The sequence below is a fragment of the Schistocerca serialis genome, chromosome 5 (assembly GCF_023864345.2).
Source record: "Schistocerca serialis cubense isolate TAMUIC-IGC-003099 chromosome 5, iqSchSeri2.2, whole genome shotgun sequence".
NCBI lineage: Eukaryota > Metazoa > Arthropoda > Insecta > Orthoptera > Acrididae > Schistocerca > Schistocerca serialis.
Genome location: NC_064642.1, coordinates 79,805,375 through 79,826,287, shown reverse-complemented (window position 1 = coordinate 79,826,287; position 20,913 = coordinate 79,805,375). Strand labels below are relative to the sequence as shown.

General features: G+C 41.7%; 2 protein-coding genes across 3 annotated transcripts in view; one reads left to right on the top strand and one right to left on the bottom strand.

The window, feature by feature from the left end:
* Window positions 1–2,863, top strand: part of LOC126481299 (cyclin-dependent kinase 9) — a 43,440-nt gene extending 40,577 nt beyond the window's left edge. Inside the window, exon 7 of the mRNA XM_050104948.1 lies at window positions 1,523–2,863. Coding sequence (XP_049960905.1) covers window positions 1,523–1,843 — 321 coding nt within the window. The 3' untranslated portion in view covers window positions 1,844–2,863. The remainder of the gene's footprint in view (window positions 1–1,522) is intronic.
* Window positions 2,864–11,563: 8,700 nt separating this feature from the next.
* LOC126481081 (uncharacterized) overlaps window positions 11,564–20,913 on the bottom strand; it is a 167,388-nt gene continuing 158,038 nt past the window's right edge. For both annotated transcript variants that reach the window (XM_050104572.1, XM_050104571.1), the window contains exon 9: window positions 11,564–13,910. In XM_050104572.1, the coding sequence (XP_049960529.1) occupies window positions 11,847–13,910 (2,064 nt within the window). In that variant the 3' untranslated portion in view covers window positions 11,564–11,846. The remainder of the gene's footprint in view (window positions 13,911–20,913) is intronic.

Here is a 20,913-nt window from a genome sequence, read left to right as displayed (position 1 = left end):
CAGGCTAAGGGGAAAATATAGTGTAGTCTGATGTTTTTCTTTCAAGAAAATGATTTAAAAGTCTAATAGCATAGGCACATAGGGAACACACACGACACAGATCTGTAAGTCCATGGTATTGGTGATCAGTTGAGAAAACTGTCCTGAAACACGTGCTACAAAACGCCACTGTTTCCTGCGCATGTACCCTGACGTCAATACGGGATATGAATGATCACCATGCACATGTACACAGGTTGCACAACGGGTTGACATATTCCGGATCAGGTGGTCGAGCAGCTGCTGGGGTATAGCCTCCCATTCTTGCACCAGTGCCTGTCGGAGCTCCTGAAGTGTCCTAAGAGGTGTGAAGATGTGCAGCGATACGTTGACCAACAGCATCCCAGACGTGCTTGATGGGGTTTAGGTCTGGAGAACAGGCAGGCCACTCCATTTGCCTGGTATCTTCTGTTTCAAGGTACACCTCCTCAATGGCAGCTCGGTGGGGCAGTGTGCTATCATCCATCAGGAGGAAGATGGGACACACTGCACCCCTGAAAAGGCGGACATACTGGTGCAAAATGACGTCCTGATACACCCGACCTGTTACAGTTCCTCTGTCAAAGACATGCAGGGGTGTACGTGCACCAATCATAATCCCACACCACACCATCAAACCATGACCTCCATACAGGTCCCTTTCAAGGACATTAAGGGGTTGGTATCTGGTTCATGCCAGATCTAACACGGTGAGAATCACTGTTCAGACTCTACTTGGACTCATCTGTGAGCATAACCTGGGACCACTGTTCCAATGACCGTGCACTGTGTTCTTGACACCAGGCTTTACGGGCTCTCCTGTGACCAGGGGTAAGTGTAATGTACCTTGCAGGTCTCCAGGGCGAATAAACCATGTCTGTTTAGTTGTCTGTTAACTGTGTGTCTGGAGACAGCTGTTCCAGTGGCTGCGGTAAGGTCCCAAGCAAGGCTACCTGCAGTACTCCATGACCGTATGCGGGCACTGAAAGTGAGAAATCGGTCTTCTTGTGGTGTTGTACACTGTGGACATCCCTTACTGTAGTGCCTGGACACGTTTCCTGTCTGCTGGAATTGTTGCCATAATCTTAAGATCACACTTTGTGGCACACGGAGGGCCTGTGCTATGACCTGCTGTGTTTGACCAGCCTCCAGTCGCCCTATTATTCTACCCTTCATAACATCATCAATATGTGTTCTTTGAGTCATTTTCAACACACAGTCAGCATTAGCACGTCTGAAAACATCTGCACACTTACTCAATGCACCGTACTCTGACATGCACCAACACACCTCTGCGTAAGTGAACTGCTGCCAGTGCCACTGTGTGATGATGACCGGAGGTCAAATACACCACATGGTCATATCTTGAGGTGATTTAAACCCGCAAACCGCCCATTAGAGCATTGTTTCACCATGTATCAGCATTATTATTAATTTATAAGCATGAATGTATATATTTTGCGTGCAGGCTGTAGCTGTTTTAAATGTACCATGTGTGTTACAGGTGAAGGAACGACTAAGGCCGTATGTAAAGGACCCATATGCGTGTGACCTCCTGGATAAACTGTTAGTGCTTGATCCATCTAAGAGGTACGATTCAGACTCGGCCCTCAACCACGATTTCTTCTGGACTGATCCAATGCCGTGTGATCTTTCCAAAATGTTGGCACAACATACACAGAGCATGTTTGAGTACTTGGCACCACCACGACGGCAGGGGCACATGCGGCCGCACCATCATCATCAAGGTGTCACGGGAGCAGCAGGAATGGCTGCAAAGTCTTCGGCATCTATGGACAGTGGATATCAAGATCGTGTGTTTTGAAGGACACATTTTCACTGTGCTGTAGTCCTCAATTTGTTTTCCATTATAATGGCAATTTTGTTGCGCTGTATAAACTGTGTACAGTGCTTCTTGTGTTCAGTTGTATAGAATTTCTATATGGCTATGCCATTACTGTATGTGATGTGACAGTGTCTCAAAAACATTAGACTCAACTATTCAGACTTTGTTAAGTTGCATCGTTCCAGCTTAAGGCCATATGCCTTTTCGGAAACAACTAAAATGCAATTTAACTAGAATGCTCTTGTAGATATAATCAAAGGTGCTCTGTGGTATCACAGTTGTACATAAAATTCCTATAATTTTTGTAGGTTAGGTACAGTGTAGCAAGGATACAATAATACATTCCTTGTAAGTTGCATTCTTTGACTATCCATTCATTGGATTGATAAACGAGCTTTTTCACTCTGTGACTGAAGTTAGTTTGTAATTTATGCTATCACGGACTATATTCCCTATTAATCAGTGATATCACAGTGATGTCGTTACTGAGTGGTATTGGTGATGAAGGGGTCAGGTGAGGCAAATTACACATCAGAAGTACAAGAATTGTAATTTTTGTATCAACAAAAAGCAGTGAGATCTCAGAGATCCTTGTGTAGTAGACTATTTATTCAAATGTACATAACTGACAAAAACTATGTAAGAGGTTCTAATCATTTGCCACTACACATATTCTTAAATGTGTATGATTACTGTTATGCAGGTGACATATGCAAGGAATATTGAAGGGGGGAAAAAACCACATTGGAAGTCCACCAATTTCAGGGAATGGAGAAATATTGTAAATACATAGAACAACATTTTCTTCATATCATTGGATAACCTCATCTTGTGTGCCTTTTCTTATTTGTTATTGTTTATCTGTTTTGTTACTGAAATTGCTCATGAGTGAGATACGGCACTTGCCATTAATTGGTAAGAATTTACTGAGTTCCATGAACTTAACTGCCATGAAGTTTATAAATATGTATGAAATGATATTAAATGAATGTTTAAAAAATTGTATTTTGTTCTAATGTTCTTTCTCCCTTTTTAGTATGTAAGTAAACCATAAATCTCCATGACCCCACCATTGCAGTAGAAATGTGTGGAGTATGCATTTTGTGTTACTGAATACATAACTGTGAGTTGCAACTTCACTGCTGGAAATAGGAGAAATGCTGGTTATGCAGTATCAGTATTATCTCCCCCCCTTCCCCAATGATTTACTGATTTCAATGAATGTCATCTGCTCCAGGGGTTTTGTTTGACTTGAGTCTTTCAGTACTCCATCCAATTCTTCTTGTATTATCACATATCCCACCTCACCTCTTTCTATAATATAGCATTAAAGTTTTTTCACTTGCATAGCTCTCAGATCTATTCCACCCATCTTTGTCTTCTCTGCACTTTGTTTATTAGTGGGTTGCTATCTGAGGTCTTCTCTATAAAGATTTCTTTAATACATGCATACATTCATATATATATATATATATATATATATATATATATATATATATATGCAGATAGCATCAATCTTTTCTAGAGTCGTGCATGCTTCTAAAGCTTTGCATTTCATCTGTAGCCATTTGTGATTAGCTATTTTCTGTCAGTCTCATTTTTTATACATCTGCATCTCCTATAGCCTCCTTAACTGCTACATTCTTATATTTTCTTCTTTATGTATCTACCATGTTATCCAAGGATTTGAACTGGGCTGTTTTTCAGCCTATTCATTTCTTTGCTGCCTTCTCCTTCTCTTGTACATGGTCCAGGCATATTGTGACCACTGCCTATGTTCGATGTCAATGTACAATGACCATTCAGATGGTAGGTGGCAGTGGAGGATACGTAAAGTGTGTTGGGGGACACGGAAAACAATGCAGTTGCTATAATGTGGAAACAGAGCACTTTATCTTAAATACAAAGGGATGTGATCTAGGGCTTTAGGGCCAAGGGTAGAAGCATTTCCAGAACAGATAAGTTTCTAAACTGTTCCTGTGTTGTCATGCATGGCAAAATGATGCTATCCAAAAGTGGCGCCAAGGCAACTATGATGTGCTATGGGCCATAGATGACAGGCAAAATACAGCTGTGGAGATGTGTAAAAGTGAATAGACTTGCGACTATTGAGCAACTAACCAGAGATGAACCAAGGGGTTACTAACAAGGTCTCCTCAACAACTGTTCAGCTAATATTGCCACAGGTATAATGTTGCACGTTCATCGTCAATAAAGGCGGGACTGTGCTTACTAATACTGCACTTAGTGGAAGCAGGTGGCCTTTTCAGGTGAATCACGTTTTTTGGGTGCTCTAGTCATTCTGGAAGGCACAATGGATCAACACAAGTATGCACCTATCCTTGGCGACCATGTCTGTCCCTACAAGCAGTTTTTCGTTGGCATGATGGTATCTACCAGCAGGACAATGAAGTGTGTTGCACAGCTCGCAGTTTGCGTATATGGTTCGAAGAACAAGATGATGAGTTTACTGTACTCCCCTGGCCACCACATTCTTCAGATCTGTACCAAATTGAGAATCTGGGACTACCTCAATTGGGCTGTTCACATTGTGGATCCACTACTGAGAAACCTACCACAGCTGGTCATGGCATTAGAGTTGGAATGGCTCCTCCACATCTCTGTTGGTACCTTCCTGAACCTCATTGACACTCTTCCTGCACATCCTGCAAAATGTGAAGATTTTGGCTTTTGACAGGAGGTCACAGTAATGTGACAGGACAGTGTGTTTCTTTTCCCTCCTCCAGTCAATCCAAAACTTCCAGCATCATTTAGTTCTTTAAAGATATTCAGATCTCATCTTCTTAATTTCCTACCTTTTTTGCCATTTCTTCAGTTTTAATCTGCTGATTGTAACCAATAAATCGTGGTCGGTCCACATCTACCATTGGAAATGTTTGCATTTTGGAATCTGGTTTTAAAATCAATGTAATCCACCTGAAACTTCCTGTGTTTTTAGGTCTTTTCAACATATACACTCTACATTAATCAAGACATATTACTTCCTGCCACATACATAACCCTAATGATTACAACTGTATAAAATTATCAAAATCATTATTAAACGTAAATCTGTCAAAAGACAAATTTCAGCTGAACAGTTGTCCACCAGTGCCTGTTCTATTATTCCTTTAGTTTTTTGTAGGATATTCTTTCCCTTGAATTGGTTATCATGTCACATATTCTACTTTATCACAAGTTCTGGGAATATCAGGGAATTTCAGACTTGTCAGGGAAATTTGAAAGAGACACTGGAAAAATTTCGTTCTTGTCTCAGCACATGAAATGGTTTGTTTACTGTCTTGCATCGTTGCTGGCTGGGTGCAGCTGAGTACATGCGCCACTTCCCTACTCTTTCATTCTTACTGCTTCTCCCATTTCTACCACTCCCCTCAGCTTGCAGTTAGTGCTGCCACCACTTCTTGCCGCTAGCCCAGCAGCTGCCGACGAGAGGCAGGGAGGTGTGAGTAGTGGTTTGTTTGAATCTGATTCTCAGAGACCGTAGATGCAGTGGCCGGAGACGGTGGTCATGTGTGTGCGAGTTGTCTGAATGATTGTGTGAATGTGATGTGCTCTTGTTTCCTGACAAAGGCTATGGCCAAAAATTTAGTCGTGAGAGTACAATTGTCTTTTCTATATGCCTGTCTGTGGCTCAGTGATTACCTTTATGGTGAGTTGCTACCTGTCCTCATTAGTGATTCTCAGAGTTTCGCGCAAGTTATCTGTTGCATGGATTGATCACCGTGGCCTCATTTCATCAACATTGGTGTCTGTGACCTGTGAATAGCTGGCCACACTAGGGACTTCCATGACGGGCCAAAACCGCAGGCCATTTCTGTGGCTATCTCTAACAGATCAGGCCTTTGCTCCGAAGCCCATAGTTTCCCACTAATGTGCAGGCCCTGCTTGTCAGATCTAGTCTCACCAATTCACCAACTATTATGTTTACACAATGATGTCTTTCCATGTTTCGTGTAGGCTGTCATGAGTGTTGAAACAGGTGCTCTTGAAACATTCAGTAAGTTGACTGTTTTGGTTACTGATGCTCCAGCTAATTGGTCCCCCACAATCTGCCCTTTTTGGAACTCAGATCTTTCATTGCATGTCAACCTTATCCTCAGAATACAAATACGAAGTGTGCACTACTTGTAAACAACCTGCCCTGATGCCTAGTTTGTACTGAACACGCACAGTCCAGCACATGTGCCTCACCTGCGTTGTTGACCATCAAATACAACCATCCCATTACTACCATTGTTCACATTATTTTGCCTATCCCCTATATGTATACCCCTCTAATCTTTCCATTACGCGAATTCACTTGATATAAAGTTAGAAAATGTAATTTTTATCACAATTATTGGTCTAGCTAAAAAAAAAAAAAAAAAAAAGCACTGCACTGACCTTCAAGCTACACAAATTATAAATATGAAGTAATGTAATACACATTCTTTATAAGTTTTTTATGAAATAAATAACCATAACTACTCATTTACAAGATGATGTGTAGCAAACTGGTCATAATTTTAACCTGGGATGGTCTGGAGCATACACCACTAGTGGGTTATCTCTTGTGGTAAGTTTTTTAACAGTTTCTCTAATAATAATAATTTGTTGTTGTTGTCTCAGTAATCTGGTGCAAATCTTTCAAATGGATGCTGCTTCAGCTACTTCCAACTTATAGTTTACTGTGAAAACTGATGTTGAGAGGTGAAGGCTAGGTTAAAATGAAGACTAAGACTGAAAAAATCTGTGGTCCAACCAGGATTTGATTCTGCACCCTTTCAGTTTGCAGGCAGAGACTATGTCTCATGAGACATAAATGAACACGGCTTTCTGTGCAGTAAGCAATTTTATGCACTCTTGCACCAAGGCATTCTGCAGTATCACAAAGTCTCTGGCAAAGGCAATGCTACAGTCTTCCTTTCTGATTGGCTTGGATGTGGTGATAGGTGGTGTTTTTTGTTGGGTGTCAGGATACTGCATATACAAAGTCTTCACTCTATTCTCTTCCCCCCAGAGGTACTTTGCTTCTGCTGACGAAGAGTAGACTACTGGCGTCTTGTTATACCATTGACAACAGAAATCTGCACATCTCATTGTGCGAACTGACCTGTTCAGCTCCACCGTGACATGTTTCTCATTTCATTGTCAGATTGGTACTTACTCTCATTAGGAATTCTGATCAGTTGAACTGTTCCACTTTCCTGAGAATCTCACTCAGCTCCAGTTCAGTGTAAGTCCAATATCTATGCATGTAAATAATACAGGGTTATTACAAATGATTGAAGCGATTTCATAAATTCACTGTAGCTCCATTCATTGACATATGGTCACGACACACTACAGATACGTAGAAAAACTCAAAGTTTTGTTCGGCTGAAGCCGCACTTCAGGTTTCTGCCGCCAGAGCGCTCGAGAGCGCAGTGAGACAAAATGGCGACAGGAGCCGAGAAAGCGTATGTCGTGCTTGAAAGGCACTCACATCAGTCAGTCATAACAGTGCACTGACACTTCAGGACGAAGTTCAACAAAGATCCACCAACAGCTAACTCCATTCGGCGATGGTATGCGCAGTTTACAGCTTCTGGATGCCTCTGTAAGGGGAAATCAACGGGTCGGCCTGCAGTGAGCAAAGAAACGGTTGAACGCGTGCGGGCAAGTTTCATGCGTAGCCCGCGGAAGTCGACGAATAAAGCAAGCAGGGAGCTAAACGTACCACAGCCGACGGTTTGGAAAATCTTACGGAAAAGGCTAAAGCAGAAGCATTTCTTAAACAGGAGATTGGAAAACCGATGGATCGGTCGTGGTGGAGATCATGATCAACAATTCATGTCATGGCCTCCACGCTCTCCCGACTTAACCCCATGCGATTTCTTTCTGTGGGGTTATGTGAAAGATTCATTGTTTAAACCTCCTCTACCACGAAACGTGCCACAACTGCAAGCTCGCATCAACGATGCTTTCGAACTCATTGATGGGGACATACTGCGCCGAGTGTGGGAGGAACTTGATTATCGGCTTGATGTCTGCCGAATCACTAAAGGGGCACATATCGAACATTTGTGAATGCCTAAAAAAACTTTTTGAGTTTTTGTATGTGTGTGCAAAGCACTGTGAAAATATCTCAAATAATAAAGTTATTGTAGAGCTGTGAAATCGCTTCAATCATTTGTAATAACCCTGTATAGCCGCTAATAATGTACTCACTAATTTCAGTACAACTTTTCATCTAATATTTAGAAAGTTGGAACCTTTGAGTGTGATGAAGCCTGTTCCCAAATACACACACAGATCCTATGGGAGTCCATCTAGTAAGTCAAATGGATTTGGTTTGCCACAGATACAGTGCTTCATCATAATTTCTGACAGGAATGGAACAATCTGTTCATCTATGGATACTATGTAAGTTCTTAGATTCTGACTCTTGTACCAGAACATGCATTAGGTGCATTAATATCCAATAATTTTTTTCCTACGTGTTTTCGCTGATATACCATGGCAGCCAGAGCCCGGTACAGAGTTTAACGACTTGACAGTTCACCATAAATGACATTTGCTTCATACATATGACATCAGCTCAAAAATCTCTGGTGTGAAGTATTTGATAAAGTACTGATGTAGTGGATTGTCTTCCTTCTTCAAGAGCTGGGGCAGTTGGCAAGAGCTCAAACATGTTTGACACTAAGAAGAATTAGTTCCATTAGTTCAGCATTGTTGCAGAGGTAACTGGGGATCTATTATGTTTAACTCATCATTAAATGACAAATATAGTTACTGCACCTGTAGATGGAAAAAAGGGGTCACATCACCCTCCTGATGCCTCCTGGAAATGGTATGATCTCTTACTTTTTTTCGGCACGACTGATTAACACGCTGACTGCCGTGTGTCCGACGACGGCAAAAGCAGAACCTGACGCAGTATGCATGGCCTGGCCAGCAGTGAAACATCCATCGCCAAGTGTGTGGCAGTCAGTGTGTTAATAGTGTGCTTCCAGGTGTTCTGCTGAGTTTTTGTTTTTCCATTTTATGCACAATATTTTAACAACTGACTCGGCCATTTTCTCAAAGTTCTGCAAGTTTTGCTGTTATGTGTAGTCATTGCCTGGACTCGAACCAGATTGTGAACATTGTTTGTCTAACTCCACTATTTATAGGAGAATTAGACTCCTGACCCTAGTTGGGTACATTGCTGGTGTTCCTTGCATCTCTCCTCGACTGTTCTGATTGTCTGTCCCCAAGTAAGATGTTGTATTCACATGGAATGCGGTACACACCCAACTTTCTGAGATCTAAATCATCTTTTGACATTACGAATAATACTTATTTCAGCTGAAGGTAGCAAAAAATGCTGGATGTCATGTTTCTGTAGGAGGCTACCAATCTTTCGGAATATTGGGCCAGCATAAGGTAAATGAGTGATTTTTGGCTTTTCTTCCTTGGTCTCTGTGTCAACCTCTTTCTCAGGCGTTCTTGATTTTGATTACACCACCCATTCAGTTTGATGGTCTGAGTACCCATTCCTTCAGAACACTATTCATAGGTGATGTAATTCTTTGACAAAGCACTCCTCCTCTGAAAGGATTCGAGCTCTATGGACCAGAGTCTTTAGCACCAAATTTCTTTGTGATGGCTAAGTTTTAGAGGTCAGTGTGCATATGTTTCCTATATATTCCGTGACACAGGGATCTGTCCATTGATCTTTTAACCAACATGTGTAGGAAAGGTAGTTTGCAACCTTTTTCAAGTTCCATCATGGATTCTTCCGCTCACTGAGGATATCAGCTTCTGTCATTAAGGAAAGAGAGATTTATCTATTTCACTTTTAGCAAAAATCATCACCACCACCACCACTATCTGTTTTCACTTAAGATCACACGGCAGTGGAATGTGCCAAAACTGATATCAAATCACACAAAAATTTTTGAATACATAATAGTTTTTATAAGGTAAAAATCCACTGCCATATGATAAATTTACCCTACAAAACAGTGGTAAGAGCCGCCCAAATGCTACAAGTGTCTAATATTCTAGTAACGATCTGCAGTCAATATGGTTTAACAAGCATTTAGTCTCTCAGCACTGTTTAATGGTGCTTCCACTGGATTCATTTGGGAAAGAATGGTCTACTGTGGCAACCGACAATACAGAATACTCTGATTTCCTGCAGTAATAGGCATTGGAGGACAAAGTTCAGCTGAAACCTGTCTATTTACATAGGATGATTTTCCCAATTTTAAAGCCGTCATCATTATGGCATATATGAGGAAGTAATTATGTTTCTTGATTTATCCTGCAGCATTTCCCACTTAATTTTGTAGTGAATGCAACATTTGCGTCCACTGAGTAAACCAGTGACACATCAAGCAGTAGTTATGTTTCATTTCTCAACATGGTAAAGATTCTGCACTGGTCAACACCACTCAAGGATTAGTCGAGTTCTGTAGGTGACTATCTTTTGAGTATGAATTACTCACTTAGGCTTTTTCCAATGACTGACTCTAGCAGCAACATTCATGACAAATTTAAGTGATTCTTTGACTTTAAATAGTTCTAACTAGATTTCCCGGGGTATTTGAAAGTAGTAGTTGATTGATTCCTATTACAGAATGTGTTGCAAGATCATTAGAGCTTAACTGCAATGAAGACAGTGAAAACAGCAAAATGTTTGTTGAGTCATCAATGTTTGACACACATTCCTGACAAATGGAGTCGCTGTTTCACAACATAGCAGAATAAAGTTTTCTTATCAAGTCACTGAAATTTACTAAGGAGAAATGAGGAAATTTCAACATAAAAACTATTCAGTTCAAAACTATCTTTTATTTTGTAGTGTAAAACAGACACAACATATGTTACAAACAAATCAGAAGGCACGGAAAAAACATTATTTTTTATATATATATAAATAACACCTCTATAACAACTGTTGTGATTATTAAAATAAATTATTTACGTCCAGCTAGAACATATGGAGCTTATATTTCCGGTCAGTCACATGAAAAATACAAATAAATATTCCTTCTATTATAAAATATTACTTTTCTGATGCACAGGATCATCCATAAAAGAAAATATTCACCACAGTACTGGGGGTGGGGGGTTAATCTGTTACCTTTCAAAAGTCAACCTGAAAATTACACTTGTGACAGAAGAGCATTTACTTACTGGAAAAAGGAACAACTGATTTAGGTCCCCCCTCCATACGCACGCACGCACGCGCACACACACACACACACACACACAAGTTGTTGAGTCTCTAGTTTCCTACCTCAACTGTTCATTTCATTTGAAGGAATTAAAAAGAAAAGTCTTAGCTCGATTAGAAAACACACACACACACACACATAAAAAACCGTTAATGGTAAGATGATGCTGACCATCATCAGAGAGGGAGAAAAACAAACCACCATGAAAGGTGAAAATATTTACAGAAAAAATTACAGTGATGGCACCTAAAATTTAACATTCCCTGTCTGCCCCTTCTGACAAAGGAAACATTTGAAAGAAGATAATTCATCACTTATGTAGTGGTAGTGTGTGTAGGGGGGGGGGGGGGGGGGAGAGGGAGAGAGAGCGCACAATTTTAACATTCCCTGTCTGCCCCTTCTGACAAAGGAAACATTTGAAAGAAGATAATTCATCACTTATGTAGTGGTAGTGTGTGTAGGGGGGGGGGGGGGGGGGGAGGGAGAGGGAGAGAGAGCGCACACAGGGGGGTTGGGGGGAATATATATTATCCGGTTTAATTGATTTCAAATACTGGGACCTTTGTGCTCCAGTGCTGATACCATTCATTTAATATAATAATTTTCTTTCTTTGGAAACATTATCTTGAAAAACAGCAACTTACATTATCACAGCTATTAACAGAATAATATACATAGAGGTTGGTTCCCCTTGCACACTGAAATGTCCTTATTTCGCACATTTCCAATGTATTATGCAACAAAATACCGTCCTGTTTTGTGCTGAAGCTTTCCTAGACTGTGCAGCACAGATGCTTAGGTTTTTTCCTTATACGTCCACTAGTTTTATTCTGCTTACACACATTGGTATCAGTTTTTTGTACAACAACAACTGGTTTGCATAAATACAGATTATTTACCAGGTTCAAAACTTCGACAGCTGCTTCGCTAGTTTCCATTTTCATATTTACATGCTCTGGAGTTTTTTGATTGTCGAAAGGAACATAATTCCCCAATTCTGTCCGCTCAAAAAGCTCACCACAATTGAGGCATAATTCTACAGTAGTATCCAAACCACAATAGCTGCATTTACATTTCTGCAACGGTAAGTTTACATAAAATGATATACTATGCTTGTGTCCCGGTAACCATATGTCGCGCAGAAGTATCTCAATGCTTCTTGATGAGGTATATTGATGGCTGTGAAATTTAGAAAGAGCTGAGCAGTATTTTTCTACTGTTGAGTAAAACCCTTCAACTGATTCTTCTTCATCAACATGAAAATAAAAGCAGTGCTGTCTGTCACAAATATTGCTTCTATCCTTTACATCTGATTTAATGTTATGAATTATGTCAATTAACTGTCTACGAGGAGTTATTCTTTTTGCTTGAGAGCTCATCACAGTATAGGAAGCAGATACACCCTGGAATTTAACCGAAGGAGGGCACTTACAGTGAGAAAACGCAGATGAAATGGATTCTGTTGTTTCTGGGGAAAGACATGTACATTTTAAAAAGTTGTATGCATGAGAAAGTGTCATTTTATTTGAATTAACAACACATTCACTAGGGGAAGTTGCATGCAGTTTGTCTCTTTCAGAAATTTTGAATCTCAGAGACTGATTTGCCATACTAGGTTGATTGCTGAAACTTGGGCAGGCTTTCTGAGCTGCATTAAATGCCATTAATTGAAGGAAAGATTTAATCAAATCACCTTCTCCATTTGATGATGCCTGTGAGTTTGGTGACATATTGTGTAATTTACAGTCAGTTAATCTTGGCAGACAATCAGCATTAACATAAAGTTCTGTTGTGAAGAATACTTGTATTTTGGAACACGATAACAATTTCCCAACATTCACTCTCACAGGATTAGCAATTACATATGTCTTACTGTGAACTGATGGTACAACAGGGTCTGGAGGCACGATCTTTTCAGATGACATTTTCCAGTGAAAATTTTGAGGTCTACAGTTCTGAGACCTGTTTACATTGTTACAGTCATTCTTACCTAAACCTTCAAATACTGATGAATAACTTTCTGTCAAAGATCCAGCAGTGCTTGTATTAGAACAATTTTCAAATCTGTCTAATGTGTTGCAGCTATCTGAAGTAGTTGTGACTGTTCTTGATATCGATTTTAGTGGGATTTCATGTAAAGAAAAATCCTGTGAGCAAGTAGAAATATAACACTCAGGATACACTGAAGATGACAATTTTGTTTGCTCTATGGCCTTGTCAACTCCTTGCTGTATCAAAGTTGTACGAAGTGCACGGATTGAAGGAATGGTTTGAAGTTCTTTCAAAGATGCCAATTTCATGGCAGCATTCAACAAGACCTCTTTCGGTGATACATCAGCAGTCTTGCTGGTAATGGGTTTTGCTAAAGAATGCTGAGCAACTTTCAATTCACTGTTAATTTGTAAATGACTGCGACAACCAGAGGCAGTATCTAGTGCATTATCCCTCTCAAACAGACCAGGGCCACTGCTGCAACCAATATTGTCCTTTTGCTTTACTGAATTCGTAGCACTAAAATGTGGTGATCTATAATACGAAACACTGGGTATACAAATTTCATCATAGTGAACTTGGACAGGTCTCTTTACCCTTCCTAAATGCATTTCTTCTTCCATAGAAGAGCACCTTGGTTTGACAATGCCAGAAAAATCATCTCCAAAACTTAATATGTGTACTACACCATTAGTTTCTACTTCGTATTTGTCCTTGTCTTTTAGTAAGTTTTCACTTGTTGCTGTGCATTTGTACATGCCATTATCTCCTTTCACCATATATCTTAATTTTTCAGCATTTTCTGCATCCAAAGGTTGATAATTTCTGTTATCAATCGATCCAACCTGTTGGGAAAAGAAGCAGTGTGTTACACATATCTAAATAAAATGTCTATATATAACTTCTGTATACTACTTCCACATAAAACTTATAATTATATGGCTTGAAGATACAGTGTGTTGTTACAAAATACAATGTACAATTCTACATCTACATCTACATTTATACTCTGCAAGCCACCCAACGGTGTGTAGCGGAGGGCACTTTATGTGCCACTGTCATTACCTCCCTTTCCTGTTCCAGTCGCGTACGGTTCGCGGGAAGAACGACTGCCGGAAAGCTTCCGTGCGCGCTCGAATCCCTCTAATTCTACATTTGTGATCTCCTCGGGAGGTATAAGTAGGGGGAAGCAATATATTCGATACCTCATCCAGAAACGCACCCTCTCGAAACCTGGCGAGCAAGCTACACCGCGATGCAGAGTGCCTCTCTTGCAGAGTCTGCCACTTGAGTTTGCTAAACATCTCCGTAACGCTATCCGGTTAACAAATAACCCTGTGACGAAACGCGCCGCTCTTCTTTGGATCTTCTCTATCTCCTCCGTCAACCCGATCTGGTACGGATCCCACACTGATGAGCAATACTCAAGTATAGGTCGAACGAGTGTTTTATAAGCCACCTCCTTTGTTGATGGACTACATTTTCTAAGGACTCTCCCAATGAATCTCAACCTGGTACCCGCCTTACCAACAATTAATTTTATATGATCATTCTACTTCAAATCGTTCCGCACGCATACTCCCAGATATTTTACAGAAGTAACTGCTGCCAGTGTTTGTTCCGCTATCATATAATCATACAATAAAGGATCCTTCTTTCTATGTATTCGCAATACATTACATTTGTCTATGTTAAGAGTCAGTTGCCACTCCCTGCACCAAGTGCCTATCCGCTGCAGATCTTCCTGCATTTCGCTACAATTTTCTAATGCTGCAACTCCTCTGTATACTACAGCATCATCCGCGAAAAGCCGCATGGAACTTCCGACACTATCTACTAGGTCATTTATATATATTGTGAAAAGTAATGGTCCCATAACACTCCCCTGTGGCACGCCAGAGGTTACTTTAACATCTGTAGATGTCTCTCCATTGATAACAACATGCTGTGTTCTGTTTGCTAAAAATTCTTCAATCCAGCCACACAGCTGGTCTGATATTCAGTAGGTTCTTACTTTGTTTATCAGGCGACAGTGCGGAACTGTATCGAACGCCTTCTGGAAGTCAAGGAAAATAGCATCTACCTGGGAGCCTGTATCTAATATTTTCTGGGTCTCATGAACAAATAAAGCGAGTTGGGTCTCACATGATCGCTGTTTCCAGAACCCATGTTGATTCCTACAGAGTAGATTCTGGCTTTCCAAAAACGACATGATTCTCGAGCAAAAAACATGTTCTAAAATTCTACACCAGATCGATGTCAGAGATATAGGTCTATAGTTTTGCGCATCTGCTCGACGACCCTTCTTGAAGACTGGGACTACCTGTGCTCTTTTCCAATCATATGGAACCTTCCGCTCCTCTAGAGACTTGTGGTACACGGCTGTTAGAAGGGGGGCAAGTTCTTTCGCGTACTCTGTGTAGAATCGAATTGGTATCCCGTCAGGTCCAGTGGACTTTCCTCTGTTGAGTGATTCCAGTTGCTTTTCTATTCCTTGGACACTTATTTCGATGTCAGCCATTTTTCCGTTTGTGCGAGGATTTAGAGAAGGAACTGCAGTGCGGTCTTCCTCTGTGAAACAGCTTTAGAAAAAGGTGTTTAGTATTTCAGCTTTACGCGTGTCATCCTCTGTTTCAATGCCATCATCATCCCGGAGTGTCTGGATATGCTGTTTCGAGGCACTTACTGATTTAACGTAAGACCAGAACTTCCTAGGATTTTCTGTCAAGTCGGTACATAGAATTTTACTTTCGAATTCACTGAACACTTCACGCATAGTCCTCCTTACACTAACTTTGACATCGTTTAGCTTCTGTTTGTCTGAGAGGTTTTGGCTACGTTTAAACTTGCAGTGAAGCTCTCTTTGCTTTCGCAGTAGTTTCCTAACTTTGTTGTTGAACCACTGTGGGTTTTTCCCATCCCTCACACTTTTACTCGGCACGTACCTGTCTAAAAAGCATTTTACGATTGCCTTGAACTTTTTCCATAAACACTTAACATTGTCAGTGTCGGAACAGAAATTTTCGTTTTGATCTGTTAGGTAGTTTGAAATCTGCCTTCTATTACTCTTGCTAAACAGATAAACCTTCCTCCCTTTTTTTTATATTCCTATTAACTTCCATATTCAGAGATGCTGCAACGGCCTTGTGATCACTGATTCCCTGTTCTGCACTTACAGAGTCGAAAAGTTCGGGTCTGTTTGTTATCAGTAGGTCCAAGATGTTATCTCCACGAGTCGGTTCTCTGTTTAATTGCACGAGGTAATTTTCGGATAGTGCACTCAGTACAATGTCACTCAATGCTCTGTCCCTACCATCCGTCCTAAACATCTGAGTTTCCCAGTCTATATCTGGTAAATTGAAATCTCCACCTACGACTACAACATGCTGAGAAAATTTATGTGAAATGTATTCCAAATTTTCTCTCAGTTGTTCTGCCACTAATGCTGCTGAGTCGGGAGATCGGTAAAAGGAGCCAATTATTAACCTAGCTCGGTTGTTGAGTATAACTTCCATCCATAATAATTCACAGGAACTATCCACTTCTACTTCACTACAGGATAAACTACTACTAACAGCGACAAACATGCCACCACTGGTCGCATGCAATCTATCCTTTCTAAACACCGCCTGTGCCTTTGTAAAAATTTCGGCAGAATGTATCCTCTGGCTTCAGCCAGCTTTCTGTACCTATAACAATTTCAGATTCGGTGCTTTCTATCAGCACTTGAAGTTCCGGTACTTTACCAATGCAGCTTCGACAGTTTACAATTACAATAACGATTGCTGCTTGGTCCCAGCATTTCCTGACTTTGTCCCGCACCCTTTGAGGCTGTTACCCTTTCTGTACTTGCCCGAGGCCATCTAACCTAAAAAACCGCCCAGTCCACGCCACACAACCCCTGCTACCTGTGTAGCCGCTTGCTGCATGTAGTGGACTCCTGACCTATCCAGCGGAACCCGACACCCCACCACCCTATGGCGCAAGTCGAGGAATCTGCAGCCCACACGGTCGCAGAACCGTCTCAGTCTCTGATTCAGACACTCCACTCGGCACCAAAGGTCCGCAGTCAGTCCTGTCAACGATGCTGCAGATGGTGAGCTCTGCTTTCATCCCGCTAGCGAGACTGGCAGTCTTCACCAAATCAGACAGCTGCTGGAAGCCAGAGAGGATTTCTTCTGATCCATAGCGACACACATCATTGGTGCCGACATGAGCGACCACCTGCAGATGGGTGCACCCTGTACCCTTCATGGCATCCGGAAGGACCCTTCCCACATCTGGAATGACTCCCCCCGGTATGTACACGGAGTGCACATTGGTTTTCTTCCCCTCTCTTGTTGCCATATTCCTAAGGGGCCCCATTACGCGCCTGACGTTGGAGCTCCCAACTACCAGTAAGCACACCCTCTGCGACCGCCCGGATCTTTGCATATTTACAAACATATACAGGTTTAGACCTCAATCTATGAGTAACATCAGTATTATTACAGGTGTATGTCCAGTGTACTTAACCACTCCACAGATTCCTCACTGGCCTGATCGATATCCTCCAATGAACCACTGAACCTTTGAAGTGGTCAGTCCATAACAATGTGGCTGATGGTCTGAGGCACGTCTGCACAGTTGCAGAAAGGGCTATCAGCAATCTTCCACTTGAGCTTCCAAAACTGACATCTGCCATGTTGGGTTCTTATTCAGTTAAGTGAAGTCCAGATTTTCCTGGGTTGGTTGAAACCCGTAGGTTGCTTGGTTCGGAGATTTCAGCCTAAGATCTTCATGTACACAGTCTTCATGTATTGGCAAGACAGAGTTGTCACAGTGCTTATGATTCTTTCTTCAGTGCTAATGCTCTTCGGAGATGAGGAAGTGGAATGTTAGGAAGTACTGGTAGCCACTTTAGAGCAGTAAACTGGATATACGAGGTGCAACTAGAAATAAACCGGACTGATGCTGGAAAAAACATTTATTTACAATTATTTACAATTTCATGTTATCTCCTTCAATGTACTCTCCTCCTCGGTCTCTACACCGCTCCATACGAATTTTCCACTGTTCATAGCAATGCTGCAGATCATTTTCGGTAAGTCCATACATTACTTCCGTCGCTTTTTCTTTTACTGCTTCAACAGTCTCAAATCTAGTTCCTTTCAAAGCTGACTTGACTTTAGGGAAAAGAAAAAAGTCACAGGGGGCCAAATCAGGTGAGTAGGGTGGATGATCTAAGATGGGAATGTTGTGTTTTGCCAAAAACGTCTTCACTGACAACGCACTGTGGGCTGGGGCATTGTCTTGGTGAAGGATTCATGACTTTTTTCTCCACAAATCGTTCCGTTTTCTCCGTACTCGCTCACGTAGGGTAGCCAGGACGCTAATGTAGTAATGCTGATTCACTGTTTGTCCCTCTGGTACCCAATCAATGTGCACAATCCCTTTGATGTCAAAAAAAAAACAATCATCATTGCCTTGAATTTCGATTTTGACATTCGTGCTTTTTTTTGTCGTGGAGAACCAGGAGTTTTCCAATGCATCGATTGGCGTTTAGTTTCGGGATCGTAAGTAAAAAACAACGATTCATCGCAAGTAATAACATTTTGTAAGAAGGTGGGATCACTTTCAATGTTTTTCAGGCTGTCAGAACAAATCATTCTTCGGCGTTCCTTCTGTTCAATTGTGAGACACTTTGGAACCATTTTTGAACACACTTTGTTGATGTTGAAACTTTCATGAAGAATCTGCCTAACACTTTCCTTGTCAACTCCTGTTAACTCAGACACTGCTCCGATTGTTAAACGGCGATCTTGTCGAACAAGTTTACTGATTTTTTCAATGTTTGCATCAGTTTTTGTTGACAATGGTCTGCCAGTGCGAGTGTCATCACTGGTGTCTTCGCGGCCATCTTTAAATCGTTTAAACCACTCAAACACTTGTGTTCGCGATAAACAATCATCGACGTTCACTTGTTGTAACATTACAAACGTTTCACTTGCAGATTTTCCTAGTTTGAAACAAAATTTGATGTTAACACGCTGTTCTTTCTGTACACTCAACATTTTCCGACGCACAGACAAAACGTCAACTACTTAAAACAGACGCCACGGGCAGACTGAGTGCAGGAGGCAGATGAAACTCGAGCAGTAGGCGGAGCGAGAGTCACGTGACAGGCCACGCGACTTTCAGCCTTATTGCATTCGTTTTATTGTTTCACCAGTACTAGTCCGGTTTTTTTCTAGCCACACCTCGTAATCCTCATAGTGTCATTCAGCTGGACATCTACCTTCTTTATACCGGTACTGTTAAGCCATACTGGACTGCAGTATTCAGCTACTACCACTAGGCCAAGTGCTATAGTTCTGAGAGTAGATGCAGAGGGACCCCAGCCTGTTCCTGTTAGTTTGTGTAGGATATTGTTACGGCTTTTGATTTTAGCAGATGTTTTGCTTAGATGTGCACTGTAGGTCAAGGATTAATGCAAGATGACTCCTAGATATTTAGGGTGAGGATTGAACTTCAGCAGGTGGCCACGATATTGAACTTCAGGAATATAGTTGGCTTGTCTGTTGCTCAGATGGAAGCTGCTGACCTCTGTTTTCGTTGTGTTTGGTTTCAGTCTCCAAGTTTTGAAGAACTTGTCGAGTCTTTAAATATCTTCTGTGAGCGTAGTTTCTGATGCTGCGAAGTCACTGGATTGGGCTGTCAATGCAAGATTTTTTTTTTCTGTTTAGGGCGCTCAACTACTAAGGTCATTAGCACCCAGTCACAAATGTAAGTCTAATAGCGTAGAAAAAAACGCAATGGGGCAACACCAGAAAGTAATTACAAAGACGCAGATAAACAAAATAAAAGAGTTAGATTGTTTTGGACAAGCCCGTCAATGTAATAAAATGAAGGATACAAGCAGCTGCTCGAGCGTCATCAGCTAAAAGTTCCTGTAAGGTAGACGGCAGACACAGGACAACAAGAGAGTGGATAAAACGGGGACAGGGCAATAAAATATGGCGCACCGTCAATGGATGACCACAGGGGCACTGCGGGGCGGGGTCACCGGACAACAGGTAGCGGTGGCAAAATCGGCAATGCCCAATCTGCAACTCGGCCAAAACGACCTCCTCTCGCCGGGAAGGCCGTGAGGAGGTCGTCCAAGCCGTCAGGATCGGTTTGATGGCCCTAAGCTTATTTTCATGGAGAGAGGACCAAGCCTCATGCCACAATGATGAAACACACTGAAAAAGAACCCAACCAACATCACTGGATGGGACACAAAAGGAAGCTGCCCGAGGCAGGAGGACAGCAGCCTTGGCCGCAGCATCAGCAGCTTCATTCCCAGACACACTAACGTGGCCAGGAATCCACAAAAAAGGACACGAGTGCCGGTATCAGCTAGCGACTCAAGGGACCGTTGAATTCGTTGCACGAGAGGGTGGGTCGAATATGGGTCACGGAGACTCTGAATGGTGCTCAAAGAATCAGAGCAGATGGAATAGGGAGAATGGCGGCGGATATACTGAACAGCCTGATAGAGAGCAAAAAGCTCAGCTATAAAGCTTGAACACTGGTCAAGGAGCCGGTACTGAAAGGTATCATCCCTGACGACAAAGGCACACCCGACGCCAGCAGTAAACTTGGAGCAATCTGTGTAAATAAAGACTTTATTAGCGAGCCTCGAACGAAGTTCGACAAACCTTGAGCGGTATATTGAATCCGCGGTCCTCTCCTTTGGGAGCAACTGAGTTCAAGGTGAACGCGTACCTGAGCCTGGAGCCCAGGTGGTGTCATGCTCTCACCAACTCGAAAAGTCATAGGGAGGGTAAAATCAAGTTGCTGAAGCAGGCAACGAAAACGAACTCC